Source organism: Engystomops pustulosus, chromosome 3 (assembly GCF_040894005.1).
Source record: "Engystomops pustulosus chromosome 3, aEngPut4.maternal, whole genome shotgun sequence".
Lineage (NCBI taxonomy): Eukaryota > Metazoa > Chordata > Amphibia > Anura > Leptodactylidae > Engystomops > Engystomops pustulosus.
Window position 1 is genome coordinate 71,194,139 of NC_092413.1, and position 18,052 is coordinate 71,212,190.

At 42.4% G+C, this 18,052-nt stretch overlaps 1 protein-coding gene across 2 annotated transcripts in view; it reads right to left on the reverse strand.

Moving 5' to 3' along the window:
* TRIM67 (tripartite motif containing 67) overlaps positions 1–6,307 on the reverse strand; it is a 77,011-nt gene extending 70,704 nt beyond the window's left edge. For both annotated transcript variants that reach the window (XM_072141024.1, XM_072141023.1), the window contains exon 1: positions 4,981–6,307. In XM_072141024.1, the coding sequence (XP_071997125.1) occupies positions 4,981–5,886 (906 nt within the window). In that variant the 5' untranslated portion in view covers positions 5,887–6,307. The remainder of the gene's footprint in view (positions 1–4,980) is intronic.
* Between the last annotated feature and the right edge of the window lie 11,745 nt (positions 6,308–18,052).

Here is an 18,052-nt window from a genome sequence, read left to right on the forward strand (position 1 = left end):
ATCGAATTTGAAATGAAGAATGTCACATGGCTTCCTCTTCAATTGTCCATTAATCTGACTTACAACTTACAAACCATTGACACTGAATGCTGTAGTTATTAATATGTTCGCAAGATGAGAATGTTAGAATCCTGGGAGAGAATAAGGGTCTCTTATAAATATGTCTAATGGTACAAGGCAAAGAAAAGGCAAAAAATGTATTTCACAAATTCCCCTGTATTTTAATCCTTAAAATTATTTGACTGCTTTTATGGCGTGGGCAACATTGAGGTGCATTTTTCAGGATGGGTAAAGTTTTGTGAGGATATCTCTGAACAATACATCTCAGTGGGGTTTCATTGCAACATAGTTTTTTTAGGGTTGCACCAGATATATCTTTAGAATCCAGGTTTGGACGTATCAAAACGTTTACATTTTTGGCGCAAATCTCTGTAAAGGTTGCAACTTTAGAACCCATAAACTCCACACCCGAACAGGAGTATGAAAAAGTTTAGAAGGGGTTGCAGAATCTAGATTTTAATTTTTATTATCATATTAGTATTTTGTAGATCTACCTTTGGCCTTCCACAATGCGTTTTTCATGAGCAGATAATGGGGCAGATTTATTAAGTATCCGAAAGTCATAATATTTCGAGTTGCCCATGGCAACCAATCACAAAGTTTCTGCATATTGGTTGACTCACTTGGGTAAAGTTTTTTCTTCCAAAAGTTTTTGGTTTGCAGTCTGGGGACTGTGGGAGGCCAGTCCAGACATGCTGTCCAGTTTAAAAATATTCTTTTGACAATGTCGGGAGAAGTGGACATGGGTAAGGGTATAGAGAGAACAGAGACCACTTGGAGGTGAAAGGTTTCCTGAAACTCCCCCTCCATCCCACGGTGTCTCCCCTCTTACCCAGGTTTTTTTTTTTCAATTACAGCACCATATCTAGAATTATTTATTTATATTTTGATTTCCAATCATGGCATTATGGATACTATTTATGTATAATATTTGGATATTTTGTATTGCCATTATCTGATCATTCCGTTCATTGGTCTAGAAAGTGCAGTTGGTATTTTTACATTGTCGTATGTATACTTACCTTTAATGGGCGAATCTCTGTTTATCTTTGTTTAGAGCAAACCATTACTACCATATGTTACATAATTTGCATTGTGGAGTATTGACTGGGGGAACCCACATGGATTTGTTTTTTGGTTCCCTTTTGCTGACTTTCCTAGATGATTTACTTTTCCTTTCTCTTAATTGCTTTTAAAGTGTATGTTTTGTCTGTGTTTTCATAGCAGTTTGTGGATATGTGAGGTCATGCACACAGAGAAGTGGGTACGGGAGGGCATGCACGCAGACCAGTGGATATGTGATGGCATGCACAGAGGTTAGGAAGGCTCATATCAGCCCAGACAAACCACCAGTAGATAGAATTGTTTTATCCAACGACAAGCACAAGCAACTCTTGTAGTTTTCTTGTCCACAATTTAGATCAGAAAATCCAGTTTTTGTTTGTGATTCAATGATGTTTGGGTGTAAATAAAAAGATTTTGTGGTGTTTGCTGAAATCCTGCTTTTTTTGTTAACATTGCTAGCCTACACAGAGTTTATTGAATCTACAGGCCTATCGCCAATGTCTGTGGATAAGCAGGATATAGAAAATCTACCATCAAAATGAAGCATGATAATCCAGGGACATTTACTCATAGAACCAGGCACCGAGACTGTTGTAATCTTCTTATATTTGTTATCCACAATGAGGGTTCTGGGGAAGTTACCAATGAGCAGAACATGTTTTACCCAAGCCCCTGCTCTCCTTAGAAGCAGAAGGAATTGTAGGGAGAGAGGAAACCCTACTCTGCTTATTGTAACAGCCTATGAAGCTACAGCACTATGGGCCTCTGGAAACTACCACTAGAGCCCCTTCATATTCATTAGCATAATTAAAAAGTTAATTTTAAATGTGATATTTCTTATAATATGATTACGGTCACGGTGCCAGGATATATGAATAAGTGTTCTTGGTTTAAGATTCTTGATTTTGATGGTAGATTTCCCTTAAGTAACCTGTATAACTCCATGCATAACTGTATCTGAAGAGACCCATTTCAAATGTGCGGTTTCCCCTATAAGCTTATCCTATGGCTCTATTTATGTAATTACTTATATAATATCATACCTATGCCACATTCAAGGATTTCTTTAATTCCAATAACTCCTTGGTGCTTGTTTTTTCTTTATATTTTTGAGCACATGGATCCCCTATGTCAGTGGTGGCGAACCTATGGCACTGGTGCCAGTGGTGGCACTCAGAGCCCTCTATATGGGCATCCTTGCTGTGACCCCAGGACAGGTTTGCCAGACAGGACTCAAGGCCTCTTGCAATCACAGGCAGCCCAGGACCCTAGAAGGAAGCTACAATGATAATCCAAACTTCTTCTCATTCTTTCTACTCTATTGGTGTCCTCAGATGCCTATACAATTTAAACCTGTGACAGAGCAGGGAGTAATAAGTTCCTGCTTAAATTGTGGCTTTGGGACTTTGAGAAAAATATGTGGGTTTTGGTTGTAGTTTGGGCACTCTGTGTCTAAAAGGTTTGCCGTCACTGCTCTATGTGATCTACTACAAGATGATTATCCATAGGTCGCCCTCTTAGATATACAAAGAAATACAAAACAAAATTCTGTATCCAATAGTAATCTCTATCCTTTGCACAGTTTCAGTGTATAAACATGTTAATTATCATGATGCAACATTTACAAAAGATTACATTTGTAACTTGCAGAACTATATTTATACATACAGGCTGTCCCCGTTTTCGTACAGGATAGGTCTGTTAGGTTTGTTCATAAGTTGAATTTGTATGTAAGTAAGCAGCTTCTTGTGCTGTTTTTACAGATGACAGGTCCTCTTTAAAGGCTGTTTCAGTGCTGTTTATGGATAAAACCAAACACTAGATCAACAGAATAGGCTAAAGATTGGGTGCCACTCAGAGCCATATCAACACTGGTTCCTGGCTTTAGTTTTTAGTACAGATGTACTATATCTTCAATATCTCTAAGACATAGTTGCTATGTATTTCCCAGGTAATTTGCAGTGTTATATCACTGACTCGTTACACAACAACAATTATGTGCACCAAAGTCTGTAACAGATACAGGGATACTGGATCTATGTGCCGAGTCCGACTGGCTACAGCTACTAGTTTTCAATTTGTATTGTAAGTTTTTTAATATTTATTTTTTTAGAACATTGAATAGTTTGACACGATTGTTAAATGGGGGTTTTTGGACTCACCCACTAACCTCACCTCCCTATAAACATGCATTAAGACCACTGATGTATAGCTGATTGTCTAGTAGGTTATGCCATCGGTGATATCTTATGCAATATGTGTACAAAAAAGCGACTAAATGTGCAAACTCCAAACATATATTATAATATGTTAAGATGTTAAGTAAGGCTAAGTTCTCATGATAAGTTACTTTTATATTAAAACATCAGACAATTTAGCCATCTCTTTCTGCATGTACACGTAATGAACAAACAATGGACATATTTTCTGTTTACTTTACAATTAAACAGAGGGCTCCATAAATCAATGGATTTCCTGCATTCTCATTACCAGCATAGATATTTTAACAACACATGCATACTAGAATACATTTTAGAAGAAACTAAGGTATACTGATCTAGACCCTGGTATCACCTGGTCATTAAGCTATCTGCCCCATCCATCTCTATATTTGTCTAAGCCTTGGCATCACCTGGTCACTTATCTATCTGCCCTCCATCGCTATATTAGTCTAAGACCTGGCATCACCTTGTCAATTTTCTATCTGCCTCCTCCATGTCTAAACTAATCTAAGCCCTGGCATCACCTGGTCACTTAGCCATTTGCCATATCCATCTCTACGCTGGTCTAGTCCCTGGCATCACCTGATCACTTAGCTATCTGCTCCCCCCCTCCTGCCCCCTCCATCTCTGTAGTGGTCTAGGCCCTGGCATCACCTGGTCTGTCTGTCCCTCCATCTCTGTATTGGTCTAGGCCCTGGCATCACCTGGTCAGGTAGCTGTCTGCCCCCCCATCTCTGTACTGGCCTGGGCCGTGGCATCACCTGGTCAGGTAGCTGTCTCTCCCCCATCTCTATACTAGTCTAGGCCCTGGCATCACCTGATCAGGTAGCTGTCTGTCCCCCATTTCTATACTGGTCTATGGCTTGACATCACCTGGTCAGGTAGCTGTCTCTCCCCCCATCTCTATACTGGTCTAGGCCCTGGCATCACCTGGTCAGGTAGCTGTCTGTCCCCCCATCTCTGTACTGGTCTAGGCCCTGGAATCACCTGGTCAGGTAGCTGTCTCTCCCCCCATCTCTATACTAGTCTAGGCCCTGGCATCACCTGGCCAGGTCGCTGTCTGTCCCCCATCTCTGTACTGGTCTAAGCCCTGGCATCACCTGGTCAGGTAGCTGTCTGTCCCTCCATCTCTGTACTGGTCTAGGCCCTGGCATCACCTGGTCAAGTGGTTGTCTGATCCCCACCTCTGTACTGGTCTAGGCTGTGGCATCACCTGGTCAGGTAGCTGGCTCTCCCCCCATCTCTATATTGGTCTATGGCTTGGCATCACCTGGTCAGGTAGGTGGCTCTCCCTCCATCTCTATACTGTTCTATGGCTTGGCATCACCTGGTCAGGTAGCTGTCTGTCCCCCATCTCTATACTGGTCTATGGCTTGGCATCACCTGGTCAGGTAGCTGTCTGTCCCTCCATCTATATACTGGTCTAGGCCCTGGCATCACCTGGTCAGGTAGCTGTCTGTTCCCCCATCTCTATACTGGTCTAGGTCCTTAGCTCTTAGCTATTTCCCAAATATTGCTTTAACCATGATGGAACATTAAAATATAAGCTTTAGATTGAAGGTACTTGCTGTTATCAAAAGTATTCACAGTATAACTCAGAGCTATACAATACATCATATTAGAGGCATCTCACCTTGTGCTGCTTCCACATGATGCCCAGTGCCTTGACGTCGTGCTTGGCATGCTTGCCCTCCTGCAGGCACTGGTAGCACACCGGGGTGCGGCAGTTCAGGCAGTACATGCTGTAGTTCTCCAGCTCATGATCGGCACAGGTGGGGAACTTGCGCGTTGTGCTGGGCGGGCCTGGCACAGAGGCAGCGGCTGGCTTCTGGCTGGCACTGGTGGATGGAGCTAGCTGGGACGGAGGGATTAGCCTGTGCTTGGCAAAGGGCCCCCTGGTAGGGTGACATTTCTTCTGACAAGAAGAGCAATAGAGGACATCGCACTGCTCGCACATCACCGCGGCCTCGGATGGGTTTGTATCACACAGCTGGCACCTGGCATTGGAGGCGAACCCCCCGGATGCCTCTGCTGCCCCGCTGTCCTGGGCATCTTGCGCTGTGCCCCGCTCCTGCTGGTATCTCTGCACGATGGTCTCCAGCAGGCGGTTGCGCTGGAAGCCCCGCAGCCCCCTCTCATCCAGGGATGCGCTGCGATGGCACTGAGGGCAAGTGATGGAGGAAGAGCTGCAGATGCTGCCATGCAGACCTCGGGAAGATGCCCCACACGCTGCGCCTAGGGCAGGGGCTGGAGCTGGAGGCAGGACCCTTACTCCATTCGGGGACTTGAGGCTCGGAGTGTAGGAGCCATAGCCGCTGTCTGTCTCGCTGTGCAGGCTCATCTTATCTAGGTGGTCGGGGTAGTCATACTCTGCCCCCATCACCAACATGGGGCGGGCGGCATGAGGTAGATGCTCGCTTTCTGGGGTCTGCACCACGATGGTGCGGGCACAGGGTAGGCAGATGTTGTGTGAGCAGGGCAGGATCAGAGGCTCACGAAAGAAAGACCCACAAACTGGACATTTTAGTTCTTCCTCCATTGCCGTGGTCTTGTCTTCCCTCTCACTGATGTGTCATGGGAGGCTGTAGCAGAGAGCTGTCAGGATTAGGTGAATGACTGGCACTAAATGGCAGATCTCTGTATGGATGGAAGATGGAGGAGAAGCATGTGCAGCTGGCATGTAGTGAGTGGCATAGACAATGCAGGCAGTGGCTGGAGAGCAGGTAGATGTGCAGTGACTCCCTTGTTCTTCTCTACACGCCTCCTCGGCCGCTGTGTACACAAGGCAGACAGTATGGACGCGGTTTCAGCACCACATTGCAGGGACAGCGCAGCTTCCACTGACCTTGGCTAAACCGGAGCTCTGGTCCAGTCCTGATCTCAGAAAGCCATCCAGCCGGGCAATGAGGACTACAGCTGTTGTGATTTGGCTGGCAGGACTGATGAGGAAAGGAAAGGAGGAGAGATGGGAGGAGGATCTTGTAGGGGCAAGAAAAATAAAGAGGAGGAGGGGGAGCAAGAATGAATCGCTGATAGCAAAGAAGTGCAAGGCTTGCTACATATAATAAGCAGCAAATACGGATTTGTCGGCTGTTCATTACAACTAGCAGGGTTTATCTGGGCAAGATGTGAATTGCAGGGCCATCTGCTGAGAATATTCGTGTAAAGGGAATTACTGGATGTACAGCTGAAAAATATCAGCAGCATCATTGTCTCTGTAAATGTATTTACTGCAAGAAGGTATTCCACATCAGTGTCCACAGAATGGATTCATCCCAGAGGATCTGTGTATAATGACATAGAAAGCCCATTCAGCTAGTATGTTCTATCAATGTAAGCTGTATGTATAAGGCACTGTATGATCTGTAACTATAATCATTGTCATCAATTTCAGCAGATTTTCATCTCAGCAGATTCCATCCAGACCTATTTCCATAGCCTGCCAGGCTGCTTTAAGTAGATTGATGCTCTGTCAGACTGGCAAGGGATTTGGAGAAGCTCATAAAATGAAAGTCCTAGTTTCGTCATCTAAAATGGTTTCTTTATTAACCTATCCAATGAAAATCTTGTTCAACAGTGTAGTATTGTGGCTGTTACTCCACTCCATTTACAAGCCAGTCCAACCTCCAACCTGGTGGATGCTTTCCTATTGGTCTTTCTGTAAAAAACCCATCAAGTGCTTTGCTCACTTGCAGGGTGACATCACTTTACTCACAAACACACAGAAACAGCCCCCCATCCTCTAGGAGCTTAGAGATTTTGTGTAAGCCATGAGCAGGATTATTTATCATGTTTAATTCTACAATTTAGGCGCACACTGAGGCTTCAACGCCTGACAAACCAGATGCAATTTTTATTTTGTTTCACTGCAATATGTGAAAGTATAGTCTTGCACGTACTTGACATGAATAAGAAATAATCTGTTATTTTTCTCTAAATTATACTACGCTGTTCATTGCTGAAAGTGTAGTAAAAAGCTCCACTTTTGATAAACATTTCCTAGAAAAGAATATGTCTTATATTGTGATAAGACCTGATGTAGTCAGTTCCGTTTTTTATTTGCTTTTCTCACTTTATTAACAGCAGAGATCTGAACATTGGATTGTCTTGGCTCATTAACATCCCGTCTGACATTTTCTGATGCCAGAAATAGCACAAGAATTCCCAATGCAGGTATTCAGGTATTGGATATTTACTTGTTAATAAGGGTATGTAGAGAATAAGGTGTTTATGAGCATATGGTATAAAATACATCAAGACATTTTGTAAGACAACAAATTACACTTGTCTAGATAAATATGCAAGAAACAGACCTCTAGCAAGTGTCCAGGCGTCTTAGTTTGTCTAAGAGGTATAAATCTAGAGAATAGTAAACCGTATTGCAAATACATTCCTAAGTGACATACTTGTGTCACTATACTGTCCCCCAAACTTTACTTCAAATGTACTTTCTCCTGCTTTCCTTTTGGCAAAATAGATGACTGTAGTCAGTGGTGTAACTTGAAGATAATGGACCCCAGTGCAAAGTCTGTGCAAGGCCCCCGACCATGATGTATTATTTATAGTGCTGGTCTTCTCATATGGGAAAGTGTCACCTTGTGGACCCCCAAAGCCTTTTGGGCCTAGTTTGCGACCCCACCCTCTGTAACCCCTCAAGTTATGCCCCTGACTGTAACCCCAGAAGGAAACCTTCTAGCAAATTAATTCCAAGGTCAGACCGTGCAATGCAAAAAGAAATTGCAAACTACAAAGACTGTATATATAGGACTTATTTGGAAAGGTTTTCAAGAGACCCTTCATTATAAATAAATGACTGACTTTTTACTAAAATAATGGTGATAAACTTTGATAAATACTTTAAGGAAAAAAGCTTCTCTGTTTTAATTTTGTGCTCTTTTCTTCTCCTGCAGTGTTTCTGAAAGCCTTCTTAAGTTTGTATACAGCAGTCTGATAAGTAAAGGCAAGAATTTAAAGGAACTTTACCACCAAACAAGTTAGGCCCTATCCACAGGGTAGGGCCTAAGTTGTTAATCAGTGGGGTCTCAGTGATGAGTCCCCACAGATCACAAGAAGGAGGGGTCCTTTGGGGTCCATCAAACTCATTGTTGTTCCCCTAGAGCAGTGATGGCTAACCTATGGCACTGGTGCCTGAGGTGGCACTTGGAGCTCTTTCTGTGGGCACTCAGGCCATCACCAGAGAGGACTCCAGGTATCTTCCTGCAGTCCCAGACAGCCCAGGACTTGCTGTGCAGAGGTATTTTAAAGTGATAGCTCTACCTGGGACTATTTTCTGCTTTATTGGTGTCCTCAGGGTGCTGGTATCAATGAAAACTGTGACAGAGAAGGGAGTATAAACCACAAATTAAATTTCTGTGATGGCACTTTGCGATAAATAAGCGGATCTTTGTTGTATTTTGGGCTCTCGGTCTCTAAAAGGTTTGCCATCACTGCCCTAGAGTAAAGGAGCAGACAGCCATGCATGACCATTCTGCTCCATTCATCTCTATGGAGCTGGCGGAGATTGCGGCTTATATTTATCCTGTACCCTGCCAATACTCCTGATCCACGGTCTCCGAAGTGCTCATGGAACCAGTCAGGGAACTGGGAACTGTACTATAGCCAGCAGAGGCAACAAGGGGAGGTGCGGTTTGGCTGAGGATGTTAGGGGTTGTATGCAGAAGAGTTCCCGCTACACATCCCCATAATTATTCTGTACCCAGCCAATACTCCTGATCCATGGTCACTGGAGTTCTCGAGGGACCAGTCAGAGAGCTGAGTACTGCAATATGGGCAGCAGAGGCAACAAGAAGCAGGACAAGTAGCAACTGGAAGCACCCACCCTGGGCAGCAGCGTTACCATAGACCCGGCAGAGGTGGTGCCCCACCTTCAGAAATTCGCCCATGGGTTGCCGTAATAATGGAGCAGAGCTGGATAAGGATAAGAGGTGAGCTGGGAGGCTCAGAGTGGCCTTCCCTGCCGATCCCTCAATCCAATATGGCAGCTGCAACAAGATCCAAGGCCCCTGACATGCCGATGCCTTCACATGGATTGCGGGCATTAGAGCACCAGGCAACCACCTCTTATCCTGCAGCTAAAGGTACTCAACCCACTCTCTGTGAGGTGCTGGCAGCTGTGAATAGCTGCAATAGTGCTATATCCTCATTCACTCTGTTAGTGGGTGGTGTGAGAGAAGATCTTAATATTATGTAACACAATGTGCAGAGGGTTTCAGAAAGAATGGGAGCTCTGGAGGGCCAAGTGGGAGAAGTAAAGGATCAGTTCCCACCAGTCAAAATAGACTTCTCCCGCATAGACAATACTATAGCTGCCCTGCTTGCTAAACAGGACGATATGGAAAACAGGATAATGCGGAATAACGTGTGCCTCATAGGGGTTTCAGAGAGAGCAGAAGGTCGTAACCTTGGCAAATTTTTTGTGCGGTGTCTATTGTTCATCTTTGGCAAAGAAACGTTTACCCCGCTGTTTGCTGTGGAACATTCCCATAGAGTACCGTCGAGGCCCCCGCCACCAGGCAATGCACCCCGTCCAGTCCTTATTTACATTCTGCATAATAAGGATAGAGACATGATCTTACAGAAAGCAAGAGATAAGCAAATCTTGATGGAGGCTGGAAATCGATATAATTCTAGACTTCACGGCAGAAGTTCAGAAGTGGAGAGTGACAATTCAGGGAGTAAAGAGACCAGCTTAATACTCCATGTTTTACCCTGTGAGATTGAGAGTTGTGGTGCTGCAAGCTACTCTTCCCGTATAAGATCCCTGACTAACGGATCAGGGAAGGTAATTACCTCTGACTGGGATATCCTCAAAATGTTTTCAGGTTTCTATGAGGACATCTATTCTTCTATACTGACCGAAGGGACTGTAGAGATTGAAGCCTTCCTATATAAGATTTCCTTACCCAAGTTATCAGGGGACCAGAGGAGGGCACTGGATGTCCCAATTAGACTGGAAGAATTGGAAGAAGCTATTAAAGCATTTCCAAATGAGAAGTCGCCTGGGGCAGATGGTCTGCCAAGAGAGGTTTTTAAGACTTATGTCCCTTCTACTGCCTGAGCTTCTTGAGGTTATTAAGGTGGAAGAAGAGATGGGTGAACTTTCTGATTCAATGGAGTATGCAGTTGTCATAGTAATACCCAAGCCAGGCAAGGATTCACTCTTACCCAAGTCCTATAGGCAGATCTCAAAGTTATGTACTGATGTCAAACTCAAAGCCAAGGTATTGGCCAGTAGACTACTTGGAGTAATGTGGGCATTTGTCCATGGCGACCAAACAGGCTACATGTCAGGCAAATCGACAGCTGTTTGTCGTCTGTTTGTAAATTTACAAATGCAACAAGAGGGGGATTGTGCTAGGGCAATACTTTCGTTGGACTGTGTCGAATAGCCTTTTCTGCTGGCAGTGATGGGGAGAATACAATTCGGGACCAAATATCTGAAGTGGGTACAGATGCTGTATGGGTCGCTCAGAGCCCAGATTAGAGCAAATGACCTCTTGTCCGTTTGATCTTCATAGGGGTAGTAGGCAGGGGTGTCCACCAGCCCCTTTACCAATTACCCAGGCGAAAGAGCCCCTAGCCCCTGATATACAGGACTTCCGCTATATGAGAAAGATAAGAGCAGAATCAGCCAGAAGGTATGTAGAAACTGGGTAGACGTATGAATATTGGAGTAAATGTGATTAAACTAAATGGTACATGGGAAATGAATGAAACTGCATGTTATAAATTATGAAAAAGATATGTAGAGAATAGAATGTATGGATTAAAAGATGAAGGAAAAAGGAAGAAGATGTACCTTCGCCAATGGTTTTCAGCAAAGAAATTCAATGAATCTGAGAAAAAAAAAAAAGAAATGGAAAAATTTTTATGTATAAAATAAAATAGACATGTTAAATGAAACTCTGTATTTCATATTTTCTATTAAAGGGAACCTGTCATTGTCCATTGAACTAATAAACTACCACTAATATATTGTCAAGTATCGTAACATCTTATAGTTTTTGTTTCTTTCATAGTCCAGTGTGGTGGCATCATCCAGAAAATCAACTTTGAAGCGAGATTGGTTGTATAAAGTTAAGGAGGCGGAGAGTTAACATTAAAGTCAACTCTGAATGACTCCTCCTCTGTGATGTACGTTGTGCATCGGACTTCAGGAGATCTGGTTAGTGATGTCTCTGGATACAGGACCATCAATTACAGTGAAGGGGCTTTCTGAGGCTAGAAGAGCTTGACGTCAGTGTTAAGACCTACGCCTCCTTGACTTTATACAGCCAATTTACATCTCACTTGTTGATTTTCTGGATGAGGCCACCACACGGAGTCATGAAAGAAACATAATTTGGAAGGTGTTTAGCTGCTTGGCAACATACTGATAGGCCAATTTCTGATGACAGGTTCCCTTTAAGTAAGTCAAGTTGTACATGGTGAGTTGTTTGTTATGTTCCAACACTTGAAATTTGAGTTGTGCAATTGAATGTTTTGCTTGATGAAAGTGATATGGTACAGATTCTGGTCTTTTGCTGCCTTGCTGCAGATTTCGGCAAAAATTGAAATGACGTCCCCTCCTACACCACAGCCGACAAAAATGCAGGCAAATCTATAAAAAGTTTCTACAACCATAAAATGCTGACAACATTAATAACAATTGTGAACATCCCCACACATTGCCACCAGATCACTGACACCCTGTGAGTGATACTACACATTTCTCAAACACTAGTCTAAGTCAGTGTCATCTATTTAGTATCTTACAGGTGACAATTTGCTCTGTCAGGAAGAGGACTTCATTACGATTTCTCCTGGCCATGACTTATCACTGTTGAATTCACTGCGAGATGTCTGCATCACCGTGCAGCTAAAAAAACCAGTCACTTATAATATATTGTCAACTGGATAACAGAGCTCCTAAATAATATACACCGCTAGCATCACAACTGACAACACAAATAAAAAAACCTACATATATTTCACCAAATAAAGTATATACAGTACCCACAATTTATTGTATATTCCAGACCCCCTAAATAATATATAGATAGTATATACAGACAGAACCTCCCCCATAGATATTATATACAGCCAGACACCTTCTCATAGATAGTATATATAGGTAGACCCCCATAGGTACTATATACAGCCCATAACCCCTCATAGATAGTGTATATATAGGTAGACCCCCCATAGGTACTATATACAGGCAGCACCCCCCCCCCTATAGATAGTATATACAGGCAGCACTCCCACATAGGTACTATATACAGGTAGGACCCACACTAGATAGCATATACAGGCCCTATTAGTATACTTACCTCCAGCATTCCCCTGCCACTGTGTCCTCTCTTCCAGCCCTCAGCATGTCTACTGTCACAGGCTGGTGCATGTGATGACATCACCCTGGCCTGTGTCATGCAGACGGCCTGGTCTCCGCTGCACTTTGTTTTCACACCAGTCTTGGTTCAACCTGATATCACTATTCTTCTGTAATTATGGGTTTAACCCTAAATTCTCATCTGGATATTGAATCGGTTAACTCTGCCGCCGGAAAAACTTTCCAATAGATGAGCTCAGTCTGGGTCCGTATTCTTTCGACCCTGGCTAAAGCCCAGGACAGTCAATGCAATAAGGCAATAAGAGATACCGGTATGTTTTGGTAGAGCAAGTACGGTTAGAAATTTGCTCCTCGGTTTGTGGGGCCGTATGCTATTAGTGGAATCATTAATCCTGTGTCTTTCAGACTGCAATAACATAGTTCTTTCCACACAACGATTTTCACAAGTCCCTTCTGAAAAAGTACGTCCCTCCTGTGCTACCATTGACTGACCCGCTGGCTCCAGGACAGTGCCGCATTTTGTAGAAATAAAACTTTTAAAAATATGCAAATCCGCTGATAGATAATTTATTCATGGCTCCCGGCCCTTTCCAGCAGCAATTCTCACACTTTGGTCGATCATAGCATTCCCTCTCTACACTGTGCTTTGATTGCGCAAAACAATGAAGAGCCGGCTACTGTTGTGGGCCTGCCAGTTGGGCCAGGAGCAAAAAATAAACTACTTTTCGGTAGAGCCAAGAGGCGCTCAGCAGACTCATTAGCATACAGTCATGGCCAAAAGTTTTGAGAATGACACAAATATTATATTTTCACATGATCTGTTGCCCTCTGGTTTTTATGTGTGTTTTTTCTGGAGAGAAGTGGCTTTGCTGCCCTCCTTGACACCAGGCCTTCCCTTGGTGGTTATCTCTTCCCTTTTAGGCCAGTTTTGTGCAGTGCAATGATGACTGCACGTGTTTCTTTAGAGATAACCATGGTTAACAGAAGAGAAACAATGATGCCATGCACCAGCCTCCTTTTAAAGTGTCCAGTGGTGTGATTCTTACATAATCATGAAAGATTGATCGCCAGCCCTGTCCTCATCAACACCCACACCTGTGTTAATGGAGCAATCACTGAAACAATGTCCGCTGCTCCTGCAATGAAGCTGAAATGTGTTTTGGGGGAAAAAGTTAATTTTCTAGGCAAATACTGAATTTGCAGTTAATTGCTGTTAAGCTGATCACTGTTCACTGTTTATAACATTCTGGAGTATATGCAAATTTCCATTATAAAACCTGGTGCAGTAGACTTTGTAAAAATGAACATTTGTATCATTCTCATAACTTTTGGCCATGACTGTATTTTTAAAAGCTTTATTATTTCTATGATGTGCGGCACTTCTAGAACATACTAAAAGAAGTTTACTGCCGATGCACATAGAATGGGGAGGTGAATAGTAAGCATCTCCATGAGGTAATCTGATGGTAGATGTTCTTTAAAAAAAATTTAAAAAATGAATAATAACCTTAAAGTTCAAATCCGCCCCTTTCCATAAAACTGATCTAAAAATCAAAAAAATCAAACCATAAACATGTTAGGTATTGTCGCATTCCAAAAGTCCTGATCTATCAAAAGTAAACCTTACATAGCTCCAAAAACACAGAAAAAGTTATTGGCCTCAGAATATGGCATAATGAATAATTTATGTATACAGGGTCTTAAATTCTTTAAATGTATTAAAACACAATAAAACCTTTATAAATTTGGTATTCACATGATCACACTGCCCCAAAGAATAAAGGGGAGGTGTTATTTGGTGTGCACAGTGAAAGCTGTAAAAACAGAAAGAATGTTAATGGTAAAAGAGAAATGTTAGTTCATGGGACATGCAATTATATAATAAAACTGACATAACAGAAGAGGATGCCTTTTGATGCAAAAGCTTATAATTTCATGTACTATTAAAAATGTAAACTATTAAAAATACATTTAAAAAAATGTCATAAACCTCAATGTAATCTGAAATAAAAAAATCTAACCTAACTATTATATAGTTGAAATCAAATTACATAACTATGCAATGCTCACTTAACCTATGTAATTTTAGCCTAAACAGAAGGATCCTACAAGAGCGGGTTTAGTCATGGAACCATGGAGAACACTCATGGAGAACTTCAGATCGTTCATGTTTATTAGTGCTCCATCTGTATTTCTGTACCACTGTAAACTTATGGTTGAATGGTCCCTTTCCTTACATTTTATAGGTCTTCAAATCCCACCTTTGTTTTCTTTTAATTTTTTAAAGTAATGGTATCATTTACTATCCCTAAGGAATCATTTCTCAGTATAAATAAGCCACATGTAAGCTTGAGGGTATTTGTGTTAAATAGCGACTGGAGTTGCCTGGTAACTGCAGACATAGGCAGCTCTCAGAGAAACTAACATCAGTTCAATTAATGTACAGTTTCCAGTGGTGTCAAGTCTTTCTAAATAAGTCCATAGGGATCAATTCCATCAGAATGAACCCTCTGTGAGGATCAGAGCAAGTCATCATTGCATTGTACTGGTTAATAAAAATGTGCTATTTAGGTAGTCAGTGTATTCTGAAGACCACACCATCAGAGGAATATAGTGTGACAAGGTCACTACTGCAGTGGGGAAGAAATGTTCTTCCGTTTAAGAGACTGCCATGTTTATTACCATTAGACTGCATGTAATTTCAAGTAATAAACGAGGCAGCGTCTTTCACAATCCAAAAAATATTTGAATGAAGCCTGGAAGCCATTCCCCAAGTGTTGGTCTCTTGGAAGACGTGGTGCAGGATTTCAGTTGCTGGACTGGAGACAGAAGTGTGATCATAACTCCAGACCTAAGCTGCTACATTCAGATGGGTCTAATGATGCACCAGGTGTCCAATCCCTTACAGAAGGATGTGGAATAGTCAGAAGGGTCTCTCTACCTGGAGACACAGAAGCTGGACTGTGTGAGAGCCACATGTGAGAAACCAGAGGTTGTTGAGTTTTTTGCAAGCTGGCAGGGAGAAGCCCTCCAGTGGTAAGTGAGGGTTGCCAGATGTATAGTGAGTGCTGGACAGGCAAGGATTTATTTTGTTGCTTTAGGTTTTGTTTGATGCTTATTGTGGAATAAAACCGCAGTTTGTTATTTGTAATTTATGAAAGCTTCGTCATTGCCGACCCCACGAGTGTCCAGATTATGGGAAGGGCTCCGGGGCCCCCACCACTTTTCTCCTGAAGAGCCCCCACTAGCCAATGGTGGATTATCAGGCAATCACATGGCTGCCTGAATCTCCTACTATACATGCAGAGATTAAATCTTGGCGGCAGCCAGAAAGACATAGATTCCCCCACAGTCCTGGCACAGGCAGCACAATGACCTCACATACTGCAAAGCCTGCGTCAGACATCTGACTGCTGGACAAGGAGGTTGTGCCCCACATTGGTGGAGAAGGTAAGTAACAGTTTATTATATTGTTATTTTAATGGGTGCTGTATATATGTATTACTGAGGGGGAGCTGTGTATATATGTATTACTGAGGGGAGCTGTATACATGATGTAACAAAAAGGTCGGGACAGTGGAATATCTTGCAAATATCTTGCAAAATACACAGTGGATCAAAAAACTAACCAATATTCAGTGGGTACAGAGAGTATTCAGACTACTTTAATTTACATTTTTCACTCTTTGTTTCATTGCAGCCAAATGTCAAAAATCTTTTGCTCATCAATGTGCTCTCTGAAATGTAGATATTTTTGCTAATTAAAAAAAAACAACCAAAATATCACATGGTCAGAAATATTCAGAGCCTTTGCTCAGCACCATTTGAGCTGGTACAGCCATAAGCCTTCTAGGGAATGGTGCAACAAGTTTTTCACACCTGGATTTTGGGATCCTCTGCTTTTTTTTTCCTTGCAGATCCTCACCAGTCCCCTCAGGATGGTGAATGTTGGTGGACAGCCATTTTCAAGTCTCGCCAGAGATCCTCAATTGGGTTTAGGTCAGGGCTCTGGCTGGGCCAGTCAAGCCCAGAGTTGTTCTGAAACTACTGCTTTGGTGTTTTAGCTATGTGCTTGGGGTCATTGTCTTGTTGGAAGGTGAACCTTCAGCCCAGGTTGAGGCCCAGAGCACTCTGGAAGGGGGTTTTCATCCTGGACATCGCTGCATTCATCTTTCCATTATTTGCAACCAGTAATCCTGCACCTGCAGCTGAAAAACACCCTACAGCATGATGCTTCCACCACCATGTTTCACTGTTTAAGTTGGCAACTGATGGCACCTGCGCAGTCAGCAGCTAATACTCGCCTCGTGCAGAGAGCAGTAAATACAGGAGGGAGGAGGAGGGAAGCTGGCTCTGAATTTGAATATGGATGATCATCGAGAGTAGGAGAAAGGACACGATTTGAATTCACATGTGGAGGATGACTAGTGATTACCTTGAGTGGAGGGGAGCTGTGTGAACCACAGACTCCCGGGACATGAAGCTGAAAGCTGGCAGGGAGCCAGGTAAAGCTTAATCTAATTTATTAACCATAAAAGTTAGAATTTTTTTTTTTAAAAAGTTTTACGTTATGATTTACTGTGGTCTCCCATTGATTTTTTTAAATGAGAGAATAACTGGGTCTGAATATCTAGAGGGCATTTAACCATCATGAGAGGAAGGGTTTCTCATGGCTTCCTTTAACACAGAAAGAATGACTAACCGGGTCAGAGCACCTGGAGGGCCTTTAGCCACAGGGAGAGGAAAGTTGTCTGGTTTTTCCATTGCCACTTAAATCCTCTATATGAATAACTCTGTCTAAACACCCAGAGAGCCTTTAACCTCTGTGGCATCATTTTTTTTTTTATTCCTTTGTTCACTTTTTTAATATTATATCCTGTTATTTCCTCTATATTTCAGCCTCTCTAGCCTTATTTCACGGCCATTCTTGGGTGTTAAAATTCGAGTTCCCTTCAACATCAATGGGGTTCGTGTTCAGCTCAAAGTTCGGGTTGAATTTTGACCTCTCTTTTCTACTCAAGAATATAGAATTTTAAGTACACTATTTTCACTTGCATGGTAATATTTTTACAATTTTTTTTGGACTATTAAATATGCACGTATGTTCTGTGTTTAATTTAGTTATTGTTTTTAATTACCTTGTACTTTGTTATGTTCAGTGTTGCATGGTATGTGAAAATTAAAGCAGCATTTTCAGGTGCTGAATCAGTTTAAAGTGGTGGCCTCTCTACAGCCTGCCGGACTGTTGTTTTACCCATCATCGTATCCATTAATATAGCCTCTAGAATTTATTTATCTTGCCTATAAAAATGTGACTAAAGTACACTTGTTTATTTGTCACTAAATCAAACTG